The sequence below is a fragment of the Canis lupus genome, chromosome 13 (genome assembly GCF_048164855.1).
Source record: "Canis lupus baileyi chromosome 13, mCanLup2.hap1, whole genome shotgun sequence".
Taxonomy (NCBI): domain Eukaryota; kingdom Metazoa; phylum Chordata; class Mammalia; order Carnivora; family Canidae; genus Canis; species Canis lupus.
In genome coordinates this window covers 39842046-39862465 of record NC_132850.1, presented here as the reverse complement: position 1 = coordinate 39862465, position 20420 = coordinate 39842046, and the positions used below count along the sequence as shown (strand labels likewise).

General features: G+C 35.5%; 1 protein-coding gene across 15 annotated transcripts in view; it reads left to right on the top strand.

Moving 5' to 3' along the window:
- ANKS1B (ankyrin repeat and sterile alpha motif domain containing 1B) overlaps positions 1 to 20420 on the top strand; it is a 1043873-nt gene that overhangs the window by 595393 nt on the left and 428060 nt on the right. For all 15 annotated transcript variants that reach the window (XR_012005947.1, XM_072773232.1, XM_072773224.1 and 12 more), the window contains exons 13-14: positions 3572 to 4161; positions 6328 to 6400. Coding sequence is in view for 14 of the 15 variants with exons in the window: in XM_072773232.1 (XP_072629333.1) it covers positions 3572 to 4161; positions 6328 to 6400 (663 nt within the window). In the remaining variant the exon portion in view is untranslated. The remainder of the gene's footprint in view (positions 1 to 3571; positions 4162 to 6327; positions 6401 to 20420) is intronic.

Sequence of the window (20420 nt, the reverse complement as noted above, 5' to 3'; positions counted from 1 at the left end):
TAAGTAAACATACCTTTGATTTCATATGCAAACCAATCAATCCAGAGCCATACCCTAACCACTACCTTTATTATGCTTTCACACTGTGAGCCACCTTTCACCTGGTCTAATCACACCAGGACGAGGTATCAGACAACTAGGGATAATCCCTATACTCTAGAAACTGTTAAAATGATTCAAATTAGCCAATCCTCAATTTGATTACCTTGTTTCATCCATTCCTTCACATTGAAATCACAATAAAGGCTCTGGCCCACCTCTTCCCTCACTCATTCTGTCTCCTAACTAACCCTGGTGTTCCCCCAAGTCTCCTGCCCCAGGGCATAGCATCCTCCCTCCTCTTGGAATCTCTAAGAATTTACCTTTTCAATGGCAATTATCTCCTCATCTGTTAGCCTCATCATACCTGAAAAATAATAAAACCTACAATTTCAAACAGTTGGGTAATGTGTTTCATCATCTCTCAGGCAAATCTGGGCTTATTCACATGGCAGCAAGTTTGCAACAGCAGCAAGTACACAAGTACTTTTCAAGTCTCTGCTTATATGTTTGTAATTTCCCAGTGGCCAAAGCAAGACAAATGGCCAAACCCAGAGTTCCATGGGAGGAATGGATACAGAGCAGGGTGTGGCTACAGGGAATCCTTGCATATTGTGGCCATAACTTGCCATCAATCCACCAAACAAGCATCTCAGGAGGTTTTATATCAACTTCACATTCTCTTTGATTTGAGTAATCCTTAGAGTTTGGCCACTGAAATAAGCAAGTAATAGTTGCTTTTGACAACTTAACAACTATCATGATGCTAAGAACTATTATTCAAAAGACAAAGCTTATATGCTAATAACTAAATTTTCTTTTACTTAGGGAAGTGACTGCTTATCACTAGAGGACTTGGACAATATAAAGCATTTTGAGGTTGTGATTATAGTCATTTTAGTGAAACCACTGAGGGGATGATAACCTAATAACAATATTCACAGAAAACTTAAATAACATTATTCCACTAAAACTCTCATTTATCATGATTATGGTCAAAAACCTCTTGACTGAGATTTACAGAATCCTTTTCATGAAATAGGCTGATTATTTTCTATTTTCTTTTCATAATGAAATGCTTTAGCCTTCTTTAGCAACATTCAAAGTAAAATTCGAAACTTCCTTATTTTTTAATTCCTCTTTCTTTTTACATTACTTACCCATTACTGTCATCCATATCAACTTATGTTGTAAAGCATTATGGATCCAAGTAGCATGGGAAGAAAAAAGAAAAAATATGTTGGAACAGAATGCCAAGTTTCATTTCCTCTTGGTATCCTCTTGCTTCCGTGGAGGCAAAAACAAAACAAAACAAAACAGAAACCCCAAAAAAGCCTTTTTTAGTTCATTTATCCCAAATTCCAGGAACAGTCATAAACAGAAGAAACATGCCCCTCCCACAAAGAATATACTTGCTTGTCTTTGAACCCTAAATTGTTCTTTTATCTAAATAGTAATATATTTTCCAGGCCAGTGGATATGGGAATCTGATAGATTTTAGTTTGAATCTCAACCGCTTACCAGCTAGAGAAACTTCAGCAACTTAAGGTGTTTAAGTATTCATTTTTTACTTGCAAAAAATGGATATCATGGGCCATAAACTCTAGCTTTAGAGAGAGTTCAGAGCTACCTTCACTCACTCTCCACTCACTATTGTACCCCTAAAAGAGCCTCTGTCATGAGGGAAGGACAGAAGAGTTATTATCAAGGGCGTAGTGTTGCTACACTGGAAGGGGATGCAGTTTTTGTGGGAAGACAGAGAGATTATTATAGTCCTTGGTGGGCACAGAATGTTCCTCCTTTAGATTGTTGTCTTTTGGACCTCTCTTTCCAGCACTCTTCTTTCTTCTATCTCCAGATATCATTATGACAAGGTTGGAGCAAGGGGACATCTTCTGCTTGGAAATCCAAACAGTTAGGGTCTAGTGATATGCAAAAAACCTGCCTCAATCAGCTCCTAGGGAGAAATAGGGAATTGGGATCAAACTGCAAGAAAGAAAGTTGATTTGTGTGTAGCATCCTCTGGCCAAATATCTATTGAGACTTATTATGGTTGCCAATTTGTTTAAATATGTAAATACAATATTCTGGCTATATCTTTCTATCATATAATAATAATTATTATTAATCATTTCACAGGATTGTTATGCAGATCAAATGAGATCTTGTAAATGTAACCCCTAATTTAGTGCCTATTAAATAGCACATACGTGTTAAATGTTACTTGTTAATTTATGAAAACTTTAGTGTTTAGGATTCATAGTAATAATCAACATACTTAAAGTGTAAGTCAGCAAGTCAACTTTGAATTTGTTGTTATTATCCACCACATTGGCTATTTTTTACTCTTTCACAAGATTGGGTTATGAGTTTATCAGGTAATTTAACTTATGATTGTGGCAGATCAAAAAAGTATACTGACGTCCTTTGCAAAGTTCTTTGGCCAGGGTTTTACATAGTATATCTTTAAAAGACCAATTAGTTCATAAAAAAGCATGGTATATTTTAAGTCTCAGAGAACATTTATGTTTTATCCTAGGAAAAATTACAAAGCAATAAATTCTTCCTTTTCTGCATTACACTTTCAAAGATCTGAAGAAATAAAAAAATAACTAATGGTATTTCAGAGAAGAAAGAAAAAGATAGCTTTGTGTTAATAGCTCAACATTTGTTTCTTGTAAAAGAGTCTCACTTTTTAGTGATATTATGGATTGCATTGTTTGCCTATGTTAAGCCTGAACAAATCCTTTTTGCCTAAATTATATAATTTATAGAATTATTTTTTATAATTAAAGAAATATTATCAATATTATTAAATTACTTCTTAATCTAAACCTTAAATTACTTCTATTTATACTTCTTTTCAAGATTTTATTTCTGAATTTATTTGCTGGGAGAAGGGCAAAGGGATGTCATTATGTATGATCTTGATTTACCTGCCTGATGTCCTGCACAAAGATTCTTTTATTGTGAAGGTTTGGACATGGGTATTTCAGTTTAAGAAAACCCAATTTTGTGGGGATCCCTGGGTGGCGCAGCGGTTTGGCGCCTGCCTTTGGCCCACGGCGCGATCCTGGAGACCCGGGATCGAATCCCACGTCAGGCTCCCGGTGCATGGAGCCTGCTTCTCCCTCTGCCTGTGTCTCTGCCTCTCTCTCTCTCTCTGTGACTATCCTAAATAAATAAATAAAATATTAAAAAAAAAAAAGAAAACGCAATTTTGTTATTCAATATATAATATGTGCTCTGGGGACAAGGAAGAACAGTATACAATTACTCAATTAATACCTAATTCATATTTTTGAAATGTACCCTGAGGTATGTCAGGAAGATCTGGTTCATACACACACATGAACACACACAAATTCATTTTATAAATGGTACTGTAGGGTGTTTCATAAAGTGAGGATATCATTGTGCCAACAGATGAAATGTCTGGATATTGCACAAGTTTGAAAAGGCACTGCTACTGTATCAGGGCTTTTGGAGTCCTTATAAACAATCATCCTGATGTCCTTCCTCTCTTTTGCAGATGACCCTTCTCAACAGGAGGAGAGTGATCCTCCAAAAGAATATGATCCTGGACAATTTGCAGGCCTTCTCCATGGATCCTCTCCAGCCTGTGAGTCCCCTGAAAATCCATTTCACCTCTATGGGAAAAGAGATGAACATGAAGTGGGACAAGATGAAGTCAGTTTGGCAAATAGTCCTTTGCCTTTCAAGAAGTCTCCAATAGCAAATAACTCAGAAACCGTAGTAAAGAAAATTAAACCCAAAGTGGTCAGTAGGACGATTTTTCACAAAAAAAGCAACCAACTTGAAAACCATACCATTGTTGGCACAAGAACAACTAGGAGTGGATCCCGGAATGGGGACCAATGGATTGTGAACACAGGAGGATTTGTGGAGAGGGCCTGTACCTTGGGGAGAATAAGGTCATTGCCAAAAGCCCTGATTGACATGCATTTATCCAAAAATGTGTCTAAATCGGATTCTGATCTCATTGCATACCCTTCGACTGAGAAAACATCAAGAGTTAACTGGAGTGAATCTTCAACTGCTGAACATAGTTCTAAAGGGAATTCTGAAAGAACACCATCCTTCACTTCTGAATGGGAAGAAGTAAGACTTGTTCTTGTTGTTTTTTTTATAAAGACTTTGGAGCAAGGGAGGTTTGAGGGAAGGGTTTTCAGTTCTTTAAAGTCTTTCAGAGGCAAAAAAAAAAAAAAAAGGATTTAAGAGACACGTACAGTTCCAAGTGAAAGGGCAAGATTCTAGGGGTAATACATGATAATTTCACAGCCGTATAAAAACAAACACAATTCCACACATGTGGAGAAATCTATTGTTTCCATAGAAATTGATATCAAGCAGAAGTAATAACTAGCTATGAGGTACAAGAGAAATGTTCACATTATGTCCTACCAAGCACTGCAGCTGACAAATTGAGAAAAATATTCTTATTTCTGCAGCTCTGTATCATTTTGCTAGTTGCTAAATTCTTTGTTAGCTCATCTTCTGTCTCTAAAGTATCTTGTATTTTCAGAAAAGCTCTTATAATCTTAAGCTTAATGGTAAACTGAATAGTCCTGGCTTGGGGTGCCCTAGATGGCTCAGTTGGTTAAATGTCTAACTCCCTATTTTGGCTCAGGTCATGATCTCAGGGTTGTGAGATTATGCCCCACATCATGCTCAGTGCTGGGCATGGAGCCTGCCTAGGGTTCTCTCTCTACCCCTCCTCCACTGCTCATGCTCTCTCTCTAAAAAAAGAAAGAAAAAATATAGTCCTGGCTTTTCTACAAGTGTCATACAATAACCCCATAATTACTTATTATTTCCCTTATACAATTATCAAAGAGACATTAAAGAAAAATATGTTGAGGTCAGATATCACCAACTTAAGCTCTACTTAAAGACAAAGTCTTTCATTTTATAGAATTACTCAGAAAGTAAGTGCCCTTCCAAAGTTATGAAATATCATCCTTTGTCCTTAAGGAGGACCACATCATAAAATAATGAAGTTCCTTGCCTTTTGAATTTCTTTTTTTTTTTTTTTTTTTTTTGGCTTTTGAATTTCTTCAGAGAATGGACCACACTCTCCCTTAGCCTTTCATTCTAACATGTTACATTTTCTCCCTCAAAAAACTGTGCCAGTGGGATTGGGTATTGAAGCATAAAAGGTCACTATAGTATTCTGAGAACTAGAAATGTCTGATATTGACATTCTGAATTGAGCTATTTGGGAAAATCACTTAATCTCCCTGCATCTGGGATGTCTGGGTGGCTCAGTGGTTGAGCGCCTGCCTTTGGCCTAGGGCATGATCCTGGAATCCTGGGATCGAGTCCCACATCGGGCTCCCTGCCTGGAGCCTGCTTCTCTCTCTGCTTGTGTCTCTGCCTCTCTCTCGCTCTCTTTGTCTCACATGAATAAATAAAATCTTTAAAAAAAAATCTCCCTGCATCTGTTTCAGGGTGAACAAAATGGGACATTTAAGCAATGCTTATTGTCCTCTCTGAAACCTGCTATCTTACACAGGTTGCTAGGAAGATGGGGGGGGGGGGCGGGGATTAAATCATAAATGGCTAAAGCTTGGATAGTCATATCTTCCTATAAATACCATACTACTAGATTGATAGTCAATTCAAGTCTCTCCATTTCTTATATTTATTAGCTCCGTGAATAACATAATCCTTTTTTGAATGCAGCAAGATTAATTAACATTTAGCCTATCTCTTAGAATTAAGGTGTTTCCTCATGCCTGGATTCTTGCCATTACGTGTCACAAATCAGCCTGTGGCTGGTCGAACTATTTAGTAAGAACTTGGCTCTCATGGCCATACCCATAGACTGAAGCCCCCCCTTCACTAGTCAGAGAGAGGCATGTTCTCAGAAAAGGAAGAATGCCTGAGAGAATGGACATGTTCACATAAATTTACCTTCAGCCCCATCTCCTTCTGAGTTTAAAGAAAATACGTTTCCTAACTTATTGACCCAAACAAAGTTCATCTTAAGAAATATAAAGAAAGGATGATCTGATTTTGAACATCCAAGAAAGGGAGACATAAAAAAAAAAAAAGAAAGGGAGACATAATTTATATTTTTTTCATAATTTATATTTTTAAAAGCAACTCAAATGCCTGCTTCCTTTTAAACCTTTGTCAGTCTCTTAATTGTGGTATTGTAGTAGTAAGATCAAAAATATATGCTTCTGTCATTTAGAAATTATTTTAAAATACAATGCTAAAAGTGAACTAACAAGTTATTAATATGGCTTTTGTTTCTCACAGATTGACAAAATAATGAATTCCATAGATGTTGGAATTAACAGTGAACTTGAAGAAATGAACAGTGAGACCACAAGTAAGGAAACCTTTCTTCTACATTTTAATTAATAAATGTGCTCAAAAATAGCTAGAAAATTATAGGAGGCTTTAGATAATTTCATGTTTTATCATAATAACAGCAGCTACAAATTATTTCCTTCCACTCATATCAAACAACCATGACCTCTAATAACAATTTTAAGTAAATTGATTCAGCAAAATGAGAGATTTTTTTCCCCATGCGCTATGCCAATTAACATTAATGGAGTTTCCACTTTGTGTAAAGCTAAGTTTGAAGCACTTCAAAATGTTATAGAATATGATGACCTGATACAGTATGATTTTCCATTGAGTGAAATGTCCCAGTCATCCTGGCCAGAGTGATTAACAACTTACGCCTAAGATGTAAGCTCCAGTATGGCAAGAACTATGTGTTACTCATCCTCACGTATCCCAGAATACCTAGAAGAGTGTCTCACAAATAGTTGGTTTTTGCAATCACTATTTCATATATTGCCCTTATGAAGTGTTATTTTTTTTCTCTATAATCAAAGCCCAGAGTGGAATTCTGTCTGCAACTTTCTTTGAAGGCTTTTTTGCTTCATACTAATAAGATGATGTCAAATGCTAGATAGCTAAGCCTAAAAATAATAGTCACATTCATGCTAAAGAAACTACTATTCTGGAAAGAGTCAAAAGACCTGGCTTCATTTCTATCCAGCCACTAAGCAGTGCTAGAACTGTAGATTATCATATAAATCTATAAAATTTGACATTAAAACAAGTGATTGCTAAGCTCTCTGAAGAACTCATGTTTAAGTTGATCATGATAGTTGATGGTTTTGTAGAGATGGTAAGATTAAGGTCTGTGAGAGAGAAGTCTAATATAGGATAAACGGCTATGGGATTTTGTGACCCTTTGACTAGTCACCAGGGTCTTTTAAATAGCACCCTATGTGACTCATAAGCACAGGAAAGCTGGAAAATGGCTCTCTTGTGATGCACTGTGCCTGGGTAGTTAAGAAGTAACATTGAAATCTGGGGTTGAAGTCACTGAAGGGAATATTCAACCCTAAATGAATGTCTCACTTATATCTTCTATACTAGGACAGGTAAGAAATTACTCTAATATGGCTGGACCCCATTTTAATTAAGTGATGATTGTTTAAAAGATTACATAATTTTTTTCTGAAATGCATATTCATTTTAGATTTTCAAAACTGAAAAATTATGAAAAAAGTACCAAAACTGTGTGCATTTGTCTAATGATACAAATATGACATTAGCTCTGTGATAGCCTATAGAGCCAGGTCTTTCACACAGAAATGCTGACAAACACTGAGGATTTTTCTAGTATTCAAAAAACTAGTCTAGGACTATATGTCACCATATAGTTCTTACAGAATAATTTCAAGAAAGTGTAGGAATGCATATTTTTAACTGGTATGAAGGTAAGAATGTATTTATTTATTTATTTTGTCAATAGGAAATTCCCTGATACTGAGAATGTTCAGGCAGAGACATGGTGCTTCTCTATTGGAAAATTTAGACAACATTGAGCATTAATACTCTAAAATTCTTCAAACAGATAATACCACAGAATTATAAAAAATATAAATATGATTATAATGAAAGGGTAATGTTATAATAAGGTAAATGTTAAAAATTTCACTCAGGCAAGCTGCCTTTGAAGGGCACTTTAGTGGTAAACAAATCCACAGATTATCTCCCCTAATTCTCCTCTTTCTACCATTTATACTACCATCCTACCCTGCCTTTATTTACTATTTTTCTACAGTGATAATGAAAACGAAAGTAGAGACTCAGTCCTCAAAGTTTCATTACTATTAACAAAGTCTCGTTCTGTATGTCCTTTAGTTTTTGCCTCTTAATTATATATTAATTATACGCTAAGTGATTGACCATGCCATTTGGCATTCCAGTTGGTCTTTATGTCATTGTGGATAACAATTTTACTGGACTGGAAGCTTTTCCCTCCTGAAGCTAGATGAGGTGATAACCCCATGCAAATTCCACAGATATGTACTGGGTACCACGTATGTTTGGGAAATCACATGGTGAAATAAAAAAGTCAGACAGACATGAATTCAAATCTCAGTTTGGCTGTTTACTAGGTACTTGATCTTAGGCAAATCAATTTCCCCATCAACAGAAATGAGGATATTAACATAGGTCACCATCAACAGAAATGAGGATATTAATAGAGGATAATTGTAGAGACAGGCCCAATGGCATCTAGGGAGAATTGGACACATGTAGATACATATTAAATTTCAGCTCCCCATGTTGCCCTACCGCAAGGGAAACGTGATGTTTGAAGTATCTAGATGAACACACATTAGCCCTTTCTTTAAGAACTTCATGATGTCAGTTAGTCTACTAGTCTTCATGTTAAATTTGCTATACTCCCTGAAATAATGGTGTGTCAACTGTAATACAGGTAGTAACGAGCCCAACAGTCAGCTGGTACTAGAGAAGAGTAATTACTAAGAGAGATCGTTAAACTCCAAGGTATCCTGGCAAAGAAAAGAGAAAAATCTAAACTGTATGGATTTAAATGGCCTAAATTATTTTTATGAAATCTGGATGTTCTCTTTTTGCTTGATGATGAGGAAGAGATGTGCAATGAGATTAACAGGAGGTAAATATAGAACAAGTGAGAGGAAATACTACTTTACCTAGTTTGTATTGTTAATGTCTAGAATTTTGCTTTGGAAATCCACTGAACCAAGCACTATCCCTGGCTTTAACAGAGCTGCACAACTTTATGAGCACTTGTGATGTTTGTTGCTAAAAAAAAAACAAACAAAAAAAAAAAAAACAAAAAAACCTCAGGAGACAGTGGAGAGAATAAAACTAGAAGCAATGGAGCAATGGAGATACATGATGGATCAAGGATGAGCATTATATTTTCCATGCTCTTTCCCACTTTGTTCCAGTGTTTTTGTTTGCCCTCCCTACCACCTGCACACTTGCAGTTTCAGATATTTTGTTAGAAAAATATTTGTTGAACCACTAAGGGCTTTGAAACTTTCTCATCCTCACCCCTAAAAATAGGAACCAGCTAAAGTTTGAGCAGTCTCTGTGAATCATCAATCTAGTTCTACTCATAGAAAACTATTTTTTTTTAATTTCCTCAACAATTATATAGTAGTTTGAAACATACCCAACAACATCAACTATCCAGGACTAAGGATGAAATAATAGTAAATAAAATTTTCTGAATCTATTTTATGTCAGTCTCTAGTTCTCACTCAGAACAATCTTAATAGACAATTTTCACAAACATAACTTCTGGTTTTCCACTTGAAATGAGACTCGAAAGTCAAACAAATTGGCATTGGTAGTAGAATTCAACCCGCTTTAATACTTCATATTGTATAAAACAATCCTAGTTTTTTATTTAATTTTATTCATTTAAATTCAATTAATTAACATATATTATTAGTTTCAGAGGTAGAGGTCAGTGATTCATCAGTCTTATATAATACCCAGTGTGCATTACATTACATCCTATTCTTTGGTAATGCTGGATATGTCGTGTCATATACTCCCACGTATAAGATTTTTTCAGAGAACTGGTTTTGAAGTTAGATGGGCTCAGCTTCAAATCCCAGGGACCCCTGGTGGCTCAGCAGTTTAGTGCCTGCCTTCCGCCCAGGGCGTGATCCTGGAGTCCTGGGATTGAGTCCCACATCAGGCTCCCTGCATGGAGCCTACTTCTCCCTCTGCCTGTGTCTCTGCCTCTCTCTGTCTCTCTTTGTGTCTCTCATGAATAAATAAAATATTTTTTATTTATTTATTTACTTTTTTTTAATAAAATATTTTTTAAAAAATCTCAGGGTTGCAATTCACTGGCTCTGTGACCTATTTGATCTGTCTCCTCCCCTATAAATTCAGACTTTTAACAATCACCTCATAAGACCTCTGCAAGATTAAATTATACACTTGTTCTATGGTAGCCTAGAATATAGCAGGTTATCAATAAATGTAATTCTTTGCCTTCTTATCCAAGTATGCATGACTTATCTTTCTAATTAGAGTATATACCACACAGGAGGATACTTGGGAAATCTTGCTTATTGTTTTGATCAGTAAAGATTTTAGTTAAAATATAACTACTCATATTCTAAGTTGCTTTCATGAGGAGTCTTTCTTGAAGTTACATTTCTTAACCGTTGCCCTTCTATCACAAGGAAGCACTTTAAAATTAGGAAGGCAATAATTGTCTCCATAGTACTTGCTTATCATCACACATATACAGCAAATATTCAGAGTAATTAAGTGCCCAGACCTTATAATACAGGTGTGGCAGATAATCTTAGAAACGCCCTCCTACTTCTAAACAAGCTTCAGTAAGCCACACTAGGCCAACTACAGGGCATGAATGAACTGTATTGGAATCAGCTCAAGTTCATGAATATAAAAAGTAGCATTTAGTTAAAGGTATTTTTTAAGATTGGAATTTTTTTTCCCTTATACTTAAGGTTAAAGAATATTCAAATAGAAATATTCTAGAGTCTCATCTTTTAAAAACCTACTTTTTGCCAAAATATTGATTCCATCTAAATTTTAATTGTAGATGAAAGCTATTAAAATGAATTTGTAAAAGATTTTATCATAAAATACATTATCTCGGGTAGATAAAGTAACTCTTAAGCTATTTGCTGGAGAGTTCATAGCTCTGAAAATGGTCACTAACATTAATCTGCAACTCCACTTTCTAAGCTTTTGCTTCTCTTCCTCTAAGAGTCTGAGGTCTAAGTCACAGTTCAGAGTCCTTCGTAGTTGTCGAGATCCTCCGTGAAGAGTTTCCAGGAATTTAGGAACTCACTAAGGCAATACGTGTTCTCTCTTCTGATCTAAGCCCCACCTTTGCCCTGGTCTGCAAGAGCAGAGAGTGCTCACATGGCCCTTTACACAAAGAGGGTCTCTTTCTAGGTGGTCAGGACAGACATCTCCACTGCCCTCGAAGTTGCTTCTCCCTGAAATTTTGATTTCTTTCAAGCCCTTGGTATGTGCTCACATAGCTCTAGATAAGCATTAAGAGGTATTTTGCTAACAATGCAGCTGAGAGCTGTTTTTCTGCTGTTATTGATGGGATTATCATTTGTTAAACTCTAGAAGAACACTCTTTGAAAAAGTATTTACAATTTTCCAGAGTTGTCCGATTAGAGAAATGACAAAAAGGAAAAAAGTTGAAATGTATTCCCTTCTTACCATTCGTCAGATATTGTGCACTTTTCTCCTATGAATATTTTCCGTTCAGTTCTCAAAATAACTGAGTGAGGTATTATTATACCCATTTTATAGATGAAGAAAGACTCAGAAAAAGTAAGTAATTTGTCAAAGTCAAAGACTTCAAAAATAGATTTGTTTCTTCCTAAAATCCATTATCCTTTCAATCAAATACACTACCTACACAGAACAACAGAAGCCAGCCCCTAGCTTCTTTCTCTTTAGCTCAAATCATATTCAAATGCCCTAAAGGGAGTGAACTGAGAGTGTTTAAGTTGTAGAACCAACCACTTTCTCTTAGCAAATCCCAACTGTTGGTATATGGAAAGCTTTAGCTCCAACCCCAAAGCCCTCCCAAACTATAGGTCACAGGGTCATGTATTTAAATAAGTCACAGCTCTGAATATCTCCTGTGTCCCAGAGTGAATGCATAAGTGCTGATAATGACCTAGGTTTCACTTATTTTCAGAGGAAGACTTTTCCTTGCCTCCAGCAATATTCCTTTTTCCATGAACTGTTAAACTGCACATGAAAAAACTCCCTGAGATGCTTTGCAACGGGCATAATTTATTTTTGATTTTTATTTCTCTTTACAGCACTATTTTTAATAGAACCAACTGGGGAAGGTGGGTAGTAGACTACGTTAGCATACAAGCACCCTATTTTGTCCAAATTAAGAGAAGACTTATTTTTATTATATTTTATATAACACTTCACTGAGTAATTTTTTTTCAGATAGATTAAATCTAAGAAATCCCTTAATAATAGAATAGCCATGTAAAAATGTGAATTGCAGTAATTGTTAAGCTAGCATGAGTTCATCCTTATCAAGAGATAGTGTTTAATCAACCAAACAATTGTGTCCTCGGCACAGTAAACACTAAAACTTCTTCAATACTGTTCATTCCAAATAATCATTAAAAACTAAAACAAGCTACACAATATAGATCTTGATCATTAGAATACGGCTGAGATTTTCTGGTTTTGAAATTATAAGTGATATTCACATGTGAAATTAGGTTCCTCCAAAGTATGAAGTAGTTGAGTATTACTCCATGGCCTAGTACTTGCCTGTGATGTGTCAACAGTTAGAACTTGTACATTGTTTTCAATCTAACAAAATATTCAAACTTTCTAGAAGAGGCATAGAGCAGTGAGCAAGTACAGTCTCTCAGTTGTCCTGGAATACTTTTCATAACCTCTTTCATATGTGATCAACCAACATCCACTCCTCTACTTTCCATGACAATAAGTCCACTGCTGTCAGAGACAATATAGTCTACCACTGGGAAGCTCAAATTGTTAACTTTATTTTTTGAACACAGGTTTGAATATGCATTCTTACAATTACTGGTGTTGTGACCTTGGAAAAGTCATTTTCATCAGCCTAAGCCTCATTTTTTTGTATAGAAAATGGCTATAACAAATAACATCTACCTTCCCTCAGTGCCATTAGAAAAAACAAATGAATTACTATATAAGACAGTAGTTAGCTATATTCCTCATACATAGTATATCCTGGATGACATCTCCTTTCTTTGATTTCTCTTTTCCCTTGTGTCCATTTTCTCTTAAAAATTTGTTTCCAGAGAGACAAAGAGTGGCTAGTTGGCCCATTATTTCTAAGTACCTTCAAGATATGGATGATATTTCTGAGAGGCTATACATCTTACACACTCACCATAAGGTTGGAAAGCAGCTACCGAGAAACTTCTCTGAAAGACACTTAGAAAATACTAGTTGAACAACTTCTATATAAATATCAGTACAGGAGCACCTGGAGGGCTCAGTCAGTTGAGCGTCTGCCTTCAGCTCAGTCATGATCCTGGGGTCCTGGGATCTTGCCCCACATTGGGCTCCCTGATCAGCGGGAAGCCTGATTCTCCCTCTGCTGCTCCCCCTGCTTGTGATCTCTCTGTCTCTGTTTCTCTCTGTCAAATAAATAAATAAAATTTAAAAAAATAAATATCAGTGCATTTTCACAAAGTTTACCATTAACAGCTTCATACTGGGAAGAGAGTAGGAGGTATAAGGAAAGAAAAATTCTTCCTCTGCCCTTCAGGGTCTTCCAACTGAGACTAAGAAGCAAATTTACATAAGATGGATGAATAGGAGGGGAAAAAAAATCAGTTTTATTACACACGCATGGAGGCCCCAAGCTGAAACTGAGACCTAACGAAATGACCAAGGCAGGTGTTCTTACACTTTTTAGTCAGAGGCAATAAATTTGTGAGGAACTGACAGGATAAAGAAGACAGATGTTTGGAAGCTTTAAATAGTAAGGAATGCTCAGCAGAATTTTGGCTGAGATAGTCAATTAGTAAAAGAGTAACAAGGTTTAGTTCTACAGTTTTTCTTAGTTTTGAAGTTTCTATCTCTGGGGATAAGAATTATTTTTTTACTTCCTCATATAAGGTGGGGTACCTTCCATGTGGGAGATTTATTTCTTGCTTTCACGGGGCAGAGGATCATCTGAGTGTTCTTGTACCAGCTGTTTCCCAAGTAGCTTCAATTCAAAATAATCAGGATGCCATCATGGTACATTTTGGGCAGCCCGCCCTGGACCCCTACATAGATAAAAATAATTAAGAGTGATTGGAATATAGCTAATAGACCTTCATCATTATGGATTATCTAATGATTGCTTTCAAACACAGATTTGTCTTCCTAACATAGAGTAAAGAATTATCTGATAAACTTGGGCCACTTACCCATGAAAAAATTTTGTAGTTCATACCAAATGTTTCTATCATACACTGTCCTGATAACAAAAGGATTTCTACTTGTATTTTTGATACTTAAATACAAACTTCTAGAGAATTAGGAAACGAAATACTTTATAAGTTTAAGAACAATGATACCCAGTATCACTTATGGGAATGTATCCTAAGGAAGCAATAGGACAAGAGCAAAGTAAGTGTATATAAAGATGTTCTTCTCAGCATTGTTTATGATCCTTCAAAAAAATGAAATCAAACCAAATGACCATTTCTAGAAAATTTATGAAATGGGTTACTGTAATTCTCTATGATCAAATATTAAATATCTAATTAAAAGTGACATTAGATCTATATTTACTACCATGGAAATATAGCCATAATTTATTACTAAGTGAAAGAATAGATGGCAAAGTAAATTATAATCCCATTTTTGAACATACATGCATGAAAAAGATCTGGAGGATATATGCAAAAATGTTAACTGTGAATATCTCTGGGTAAACTTATCAGTGATTATTATTTTCTTCTCTCCTAAAGTTTCTGAAGTTTTTATAGTAAATATACATTACTTTTATTTTTATTGTCCACACCTTTCAATTAAAAAAGTATATGTCAATTTAGTAAACAAATACAATGATAAATTATAATTTATATATGATAGTTACATATAATCACATATATATAAACATTTATATGTGAAAGATAAAATGCCCTAGCTATCGATGTAATAATTAAAGTTTTGGCAAATGAATACTATTAATGATGAATACCTGATTAAGTCTCTTTGTCAGTTTTGAGTTAAAATAAGTGTGTTTCATTGGCTTTCATTTATTTTCTTAAGTTATTGCAGAAACCGTTTAACTTGGCAGTCCCGGTGGCGCAGCGGTTTAGCGCCGCATGCAGCCCAGGGTGTGATCCTGGAAACCCGAGATCAAGTCCCACATTGGGCTTCCTGCATGGAGCCTGCTTCTCCCTCTGTCTGTCTGTCTGTCTCTCTCTCTGTCATTCATGAATAAATAAATAAACTCTTTAAAAAAAATTTAACTACACAAATTTTTAAAATATTCATAAACCAATCACTGATCAAAATTATTTTTTTGTTGTCCAGTGTTGATCTGTGTGAATATTCTAGTGGCACTCTAGTCCTTGTCTATGAGCACACTCAATTTCTATGTATTAATAATAATTTTATAGATAGAATTTTGCAGTCTCCATTTTCACCTATCATTTCACACAATTCTGTTTTCTTACATTTTTTTTCCTACCTCTTGCTTTATCCCTCCAGTTAATATCCAATGTTAGCATGGTGTATATGCTTCTAGTCTTTTCTCCAATTTCATGCAATCACAAACAGATAAATGATAGATGATAGATAGATAGATAGATAGATAGATAGATAGATGATAGATAGATAGATAGATGATAGATGTTGCTTATGTTTTAAAAACAAGAAATCACAGTATACACATTTCTCTGCAACCTGTTCTTATTCAACAATAAATCATAGCTTTACCTTGCTTTTATAATCAGTGAAGTAAATAACCTGTGAAACAAAATTGCGCTGGTGAAGTCCACCCTCAGAGAGGAAAATTGCTCTGCTCAGGTTGCTGCTCCAACCTCTGCACCAACTTGCTCTGTGACTTGGAAAGGAGCACCTCATACTGAGCCTCAGTTTCCTAATTTGAAAGTTAAAAGGAAGGACTAGACCTTTTCCAACTCAGTAATTCCATGACTCATACTCTCACCTTCTGTTTTATGGGTTGTGCTTTGGCAGAATGTCCTTCTTTAAAGCTTTCCACTTCTTAATTCCTTAAGGACAAATGACCAATAAATTTCAGGCTATGTGTATTTCAAACAGGTTCTTCTGAGAATGTTTCCAGATCCTCAATTTATACTGCTTTTTAAATATATTAATACAGTAAATGCATTATTTTGTTGATATAGGAGTATAAGATATTTAAGTTCTTTTTTTGTACAAAAGTGATTTTCTACTAAGCATTTCAGCTATTTTAAAAGAAAAAAAACTTAAAAAATTAAAATAAGAAAAGAAAAAACCTTATCTTACACTGATTTGTAGGAGAATTAAATGACTAGCTGAAATCATGCATATAGTGATGTAAATGGGAATAAATGCAGAATTTCTGATTCTATACTTTGCTTGCTTCTTGAATCCACTAAGCTTCTTATAAGAATTTTTATGGCAAAAAAAAAAAGAAAAAGAAGTTAGCATTTCAAGAATGTATACTTTTTATGAGGTTACAGATACTGACCAAGTCCTCACCATGGCCTATTTCTTGCCTACGGGCTTGGCCTAACCAAACTGTAGTTGAGCATCTCTCTTCCTCACAGGGTTCTGAACTTTGACTTGCCCCCAAATGTAAGCAACCACTAAAATGGAAGACATCTTTCCTTAAGAATTCACTCAGCATTAGCTGACAATAGAAACATTTCCTGTTAAACTACCCCATTCATATCCTCTGCTAAGCTCCACCAGCTTGCTGATTCCCCTCAAAGTTCCTCTAGTCTTTAGCGTTACCCCTCCCTATTAAAAAAAAAAAAAGCCTTTTTCTGTTTGATTTTGAGATGCCTGAAATCCTGCGGAAGGAGCATTCTCCCTTTTGTAATAATCTTTCTAAGTTTTCTCCTTGCCTAAGTTGGGATTTGTTTTTCTTTGGCAGCATTAGAAATTTCATAGGTCCTTCTGGTTCACCTTTTACCTTCTCAGCCAGTTTCCTTTTCTTCTGTTGGTATTAATGAAATCATAAAGGGTGTTTCCCCAGTGTTATCCTTATTATATACTAATTGATTTTCTCTGTGTAACCATTGTTTTGAATGATGTGTGCATGCTTCTATATGTGTACATGTGTAGGAGATGTGGATTATACCTCAATAATCAGAATTGTAAATGTGACATAATTATATATGTGAGATATATGCAGATTGATTTATCCATTTCTTTTTTTAAAAAGATTTTATTTATTTATTTATTTATTTATTTATTTATTTGAGAGAGAAAGAGCACAAATAAGGGCAGGGGTAGCTGCAGAAGGAGAAGGAGAAGCAGACTCCCCACTGAGCAGGGAGCCCAACATGCTCAATCCCAGAACCCTGGGATCATGACCTAAGCCAAAAGCAGATGCTTAACCAACTGAGCCACCCAGGAGTCCCTCTTTATCAATTTCTGATACAATTATCAACCAGGAATTTTCTAAGAAAATTATTTCTTATCTATTCCTATCATACCAAGTATTCATAGTCATAAAACATAAGTGAAATACTAAGGCTTTTTAAATAAAAGTGCAACATAGAATAGCAAATACCTTATGACTTACTGTTGCTAACGTGAAAGTAACGTAGCGACATTAAACCTTTATTATAAAAATAAAGGAGAGATTGCCTCCTTTTTCTTAAAGACTGAATAATATTCCATTCTAGGTGTATGCCACATTTTCTTTTTCCATTGGTCCATTGATGGACATTTAGGTTGTTCCAAATCATAGCTGTTGTAGATAATGCCGCAATGAATGTGGGAAAGGAGATACCTCTCTGAGATCCTGATTTCAATTCTTTTGGATAAATACCCAGGAGTGGGACTGCTGGATCACATGGTGGTTCTATTTTTCGTTTTTTGAGGAACACGCATACTGTTCTCCAGCAGCTGCACCACTTTACGTTCCTACCAACAGCATGCAGGGTTCTCCTTTTCTCCATGTCCTTGCCAAAACTCGTTATCTTTTTTTTTTTTTTTAATAATAGCCATCCTAACAAGTATGAGGTATACTACATTGTAATTTTGATTTAAATTTTCCTGATGATAAGTGATTTTGAAGCATCGTTTCATATGCCTCTTTGCCTGGAAGTCATGATGCTAAGAGAAATACACTAGACACGGGACAAATACTGCATGATTCCACTTTCGTGATACCTTAGTCCATGCAGTCTATTCTAATAGAATACCACAGACTGGGTGGCTTATAAACAACATTTATTTCTCACAGTTGTAGAGGCCGGGAAGTCCAAGATCAAGGAACCAATAAATTTGTGAGTGAATTTGCAGTCAGAGCCCACTTCCTAGTTCATATGACCATCTTTTCATTGTGTCCTCATATGATGAAAGAACTCACCAGGGAGCTCTCTGGGGTCTCTTATCAGGATACTAATCTCCTTCATGAGGGCTCACTTCCCAAAGTTTCCATTTGCAAATACCATCACAATCACACTAGGGATTTGATTTCAATGTATAGATTTTGGAGGGTACAAACATTTGGTCTGTAGCATGTGAAGTAGCTAAAACCATCAAACTCGAGATAGAATGTTGCTTGCCAGGGGCTTTGGGGTGGGGGAATGGCGAGTTGCTATTTAACAGACATAAAATTTTAGTTTGCAAGATGCAAAAGTTCTGGAGATCTGCTGTGTAACCTTGTGCTCTGTAGTTAACCATACTGTATCATACTTAAAAATTTGTTAAGAGGGCATAGATCTATGCTAAATGTTTTCACCACAATAAAAAACAAAGAATAAAGGAAAGGAAACAGGACCCTATTACCTTATTACCCTGTGCATTCACAACACAAATGTCTTCTGCATGAGCTTCTCAGGCATTTATAAACCATTTGCACCTGGCATACTTTTGTTATTCTCTTTTCAGTGGAGTAAGTACTCATATTCTTACTAATGTTACTTAGAGTGGGATTCTGTATATTTATATTCTTGCATATCTTCAAGAAAGACTTAAAGCTTATAATAAAGATGGAATTATAGTAAAATAAGACCTCATTAAAGTAATAATAAAAGATACAAACCAGATAGTTGAAAAGAAAAATTTTAGATGAGAGAAAAAGGAAAGCAAATATTCCAGAAAACCTAAGGAGAATGACTGCACCTAAGCATACAGCTTGGCTCTGAACTTCTTGGCAACCAAGAAGGGCTACAGCACTGACATTATGAAGAAAATATTATCGTGGTAGATAAAGAAAGGAACTCTTTCCTAGCTTGAAACTCTGGCAGAAATTTCCCCCATGGGTCATTTTATAAAAGATAGTCAACTAGATTAGGAACAACCCTACTGTCAGGGGAAAGGGAAGTATTCTCAGTGACTTACACTAGGCAAGATGCGTAATGATAAGATAGGGCCTTTGTGAAGACCTTTCTGCAGGGGACTTCTAGCTTTCTCCATAATATAAACAAGCACTGGCTCTAAAATATCAATGTTGTTTTTCCTTACCCTTTCAAAAAAAAGGTCCTCTTTATTTAACCTGTTTGGTGAGTCAGTGACCTGAGTACTAGGATTTTAGGGGTGCTCAATAAAATTACAGCACTAAAATTTCACATACAGGTTGGGGAGCTATTAATCATATGTGGAAGGATATGAAATACGGTGTCAGAAAATGTAAGTTAGGGTCACAGTTCCATTTCTTACTGGCTGCATGATCTTGGACAAATGACTTCATCATAGAAAACCTTCATTTCCTCATCCTTTGCAATAAGAAAAATAGATTTCTTATTATTATAATTAAATGAGATCATTTGCATGAAAGCACTTATAAACCGCACAGGTCTGTTAGTTATCATTATGTTACCATTCCAGAAGTCTCTTTACCTTTAAATTAGAGGTCATGGTGGTCATTTTTCTCTCCAGGCAATTGAATGCCTTTTATAAGCACTCCTTAAGATAGTTGCTTTGTATTCATGCATAGACCGCTCACCCTCTAGAAGGTTTCTAAAAACAAAGCAAAAACAAAACAAAACAAAACAACCCAAAACCCCCCAAAACCCCCCCCAAAAACAAAAATAGGCTTTTCTTCTTGAAAAAGTGACTAGTAAAATAGATTTTCTAATTTCTTTTTTTCTATTAAAGAGACGTTTGTTTTACTCTATGAACAAAACAAATAAGGCCATTTTCCCACTAGTAAAAACAGGACAGAGAGGAATTCCAGGACAATGAACAGAGACCAAGTATGCATGCACGTGCATGCTTACAGCCTAATGGTTGAGTTTGTTTGTTTTTGTTTTTTGTTTTTTTTTTTAAGATTTTATTTATTCATTCATTCATGAGAGATACAGAGAGAGGGAGAGAGA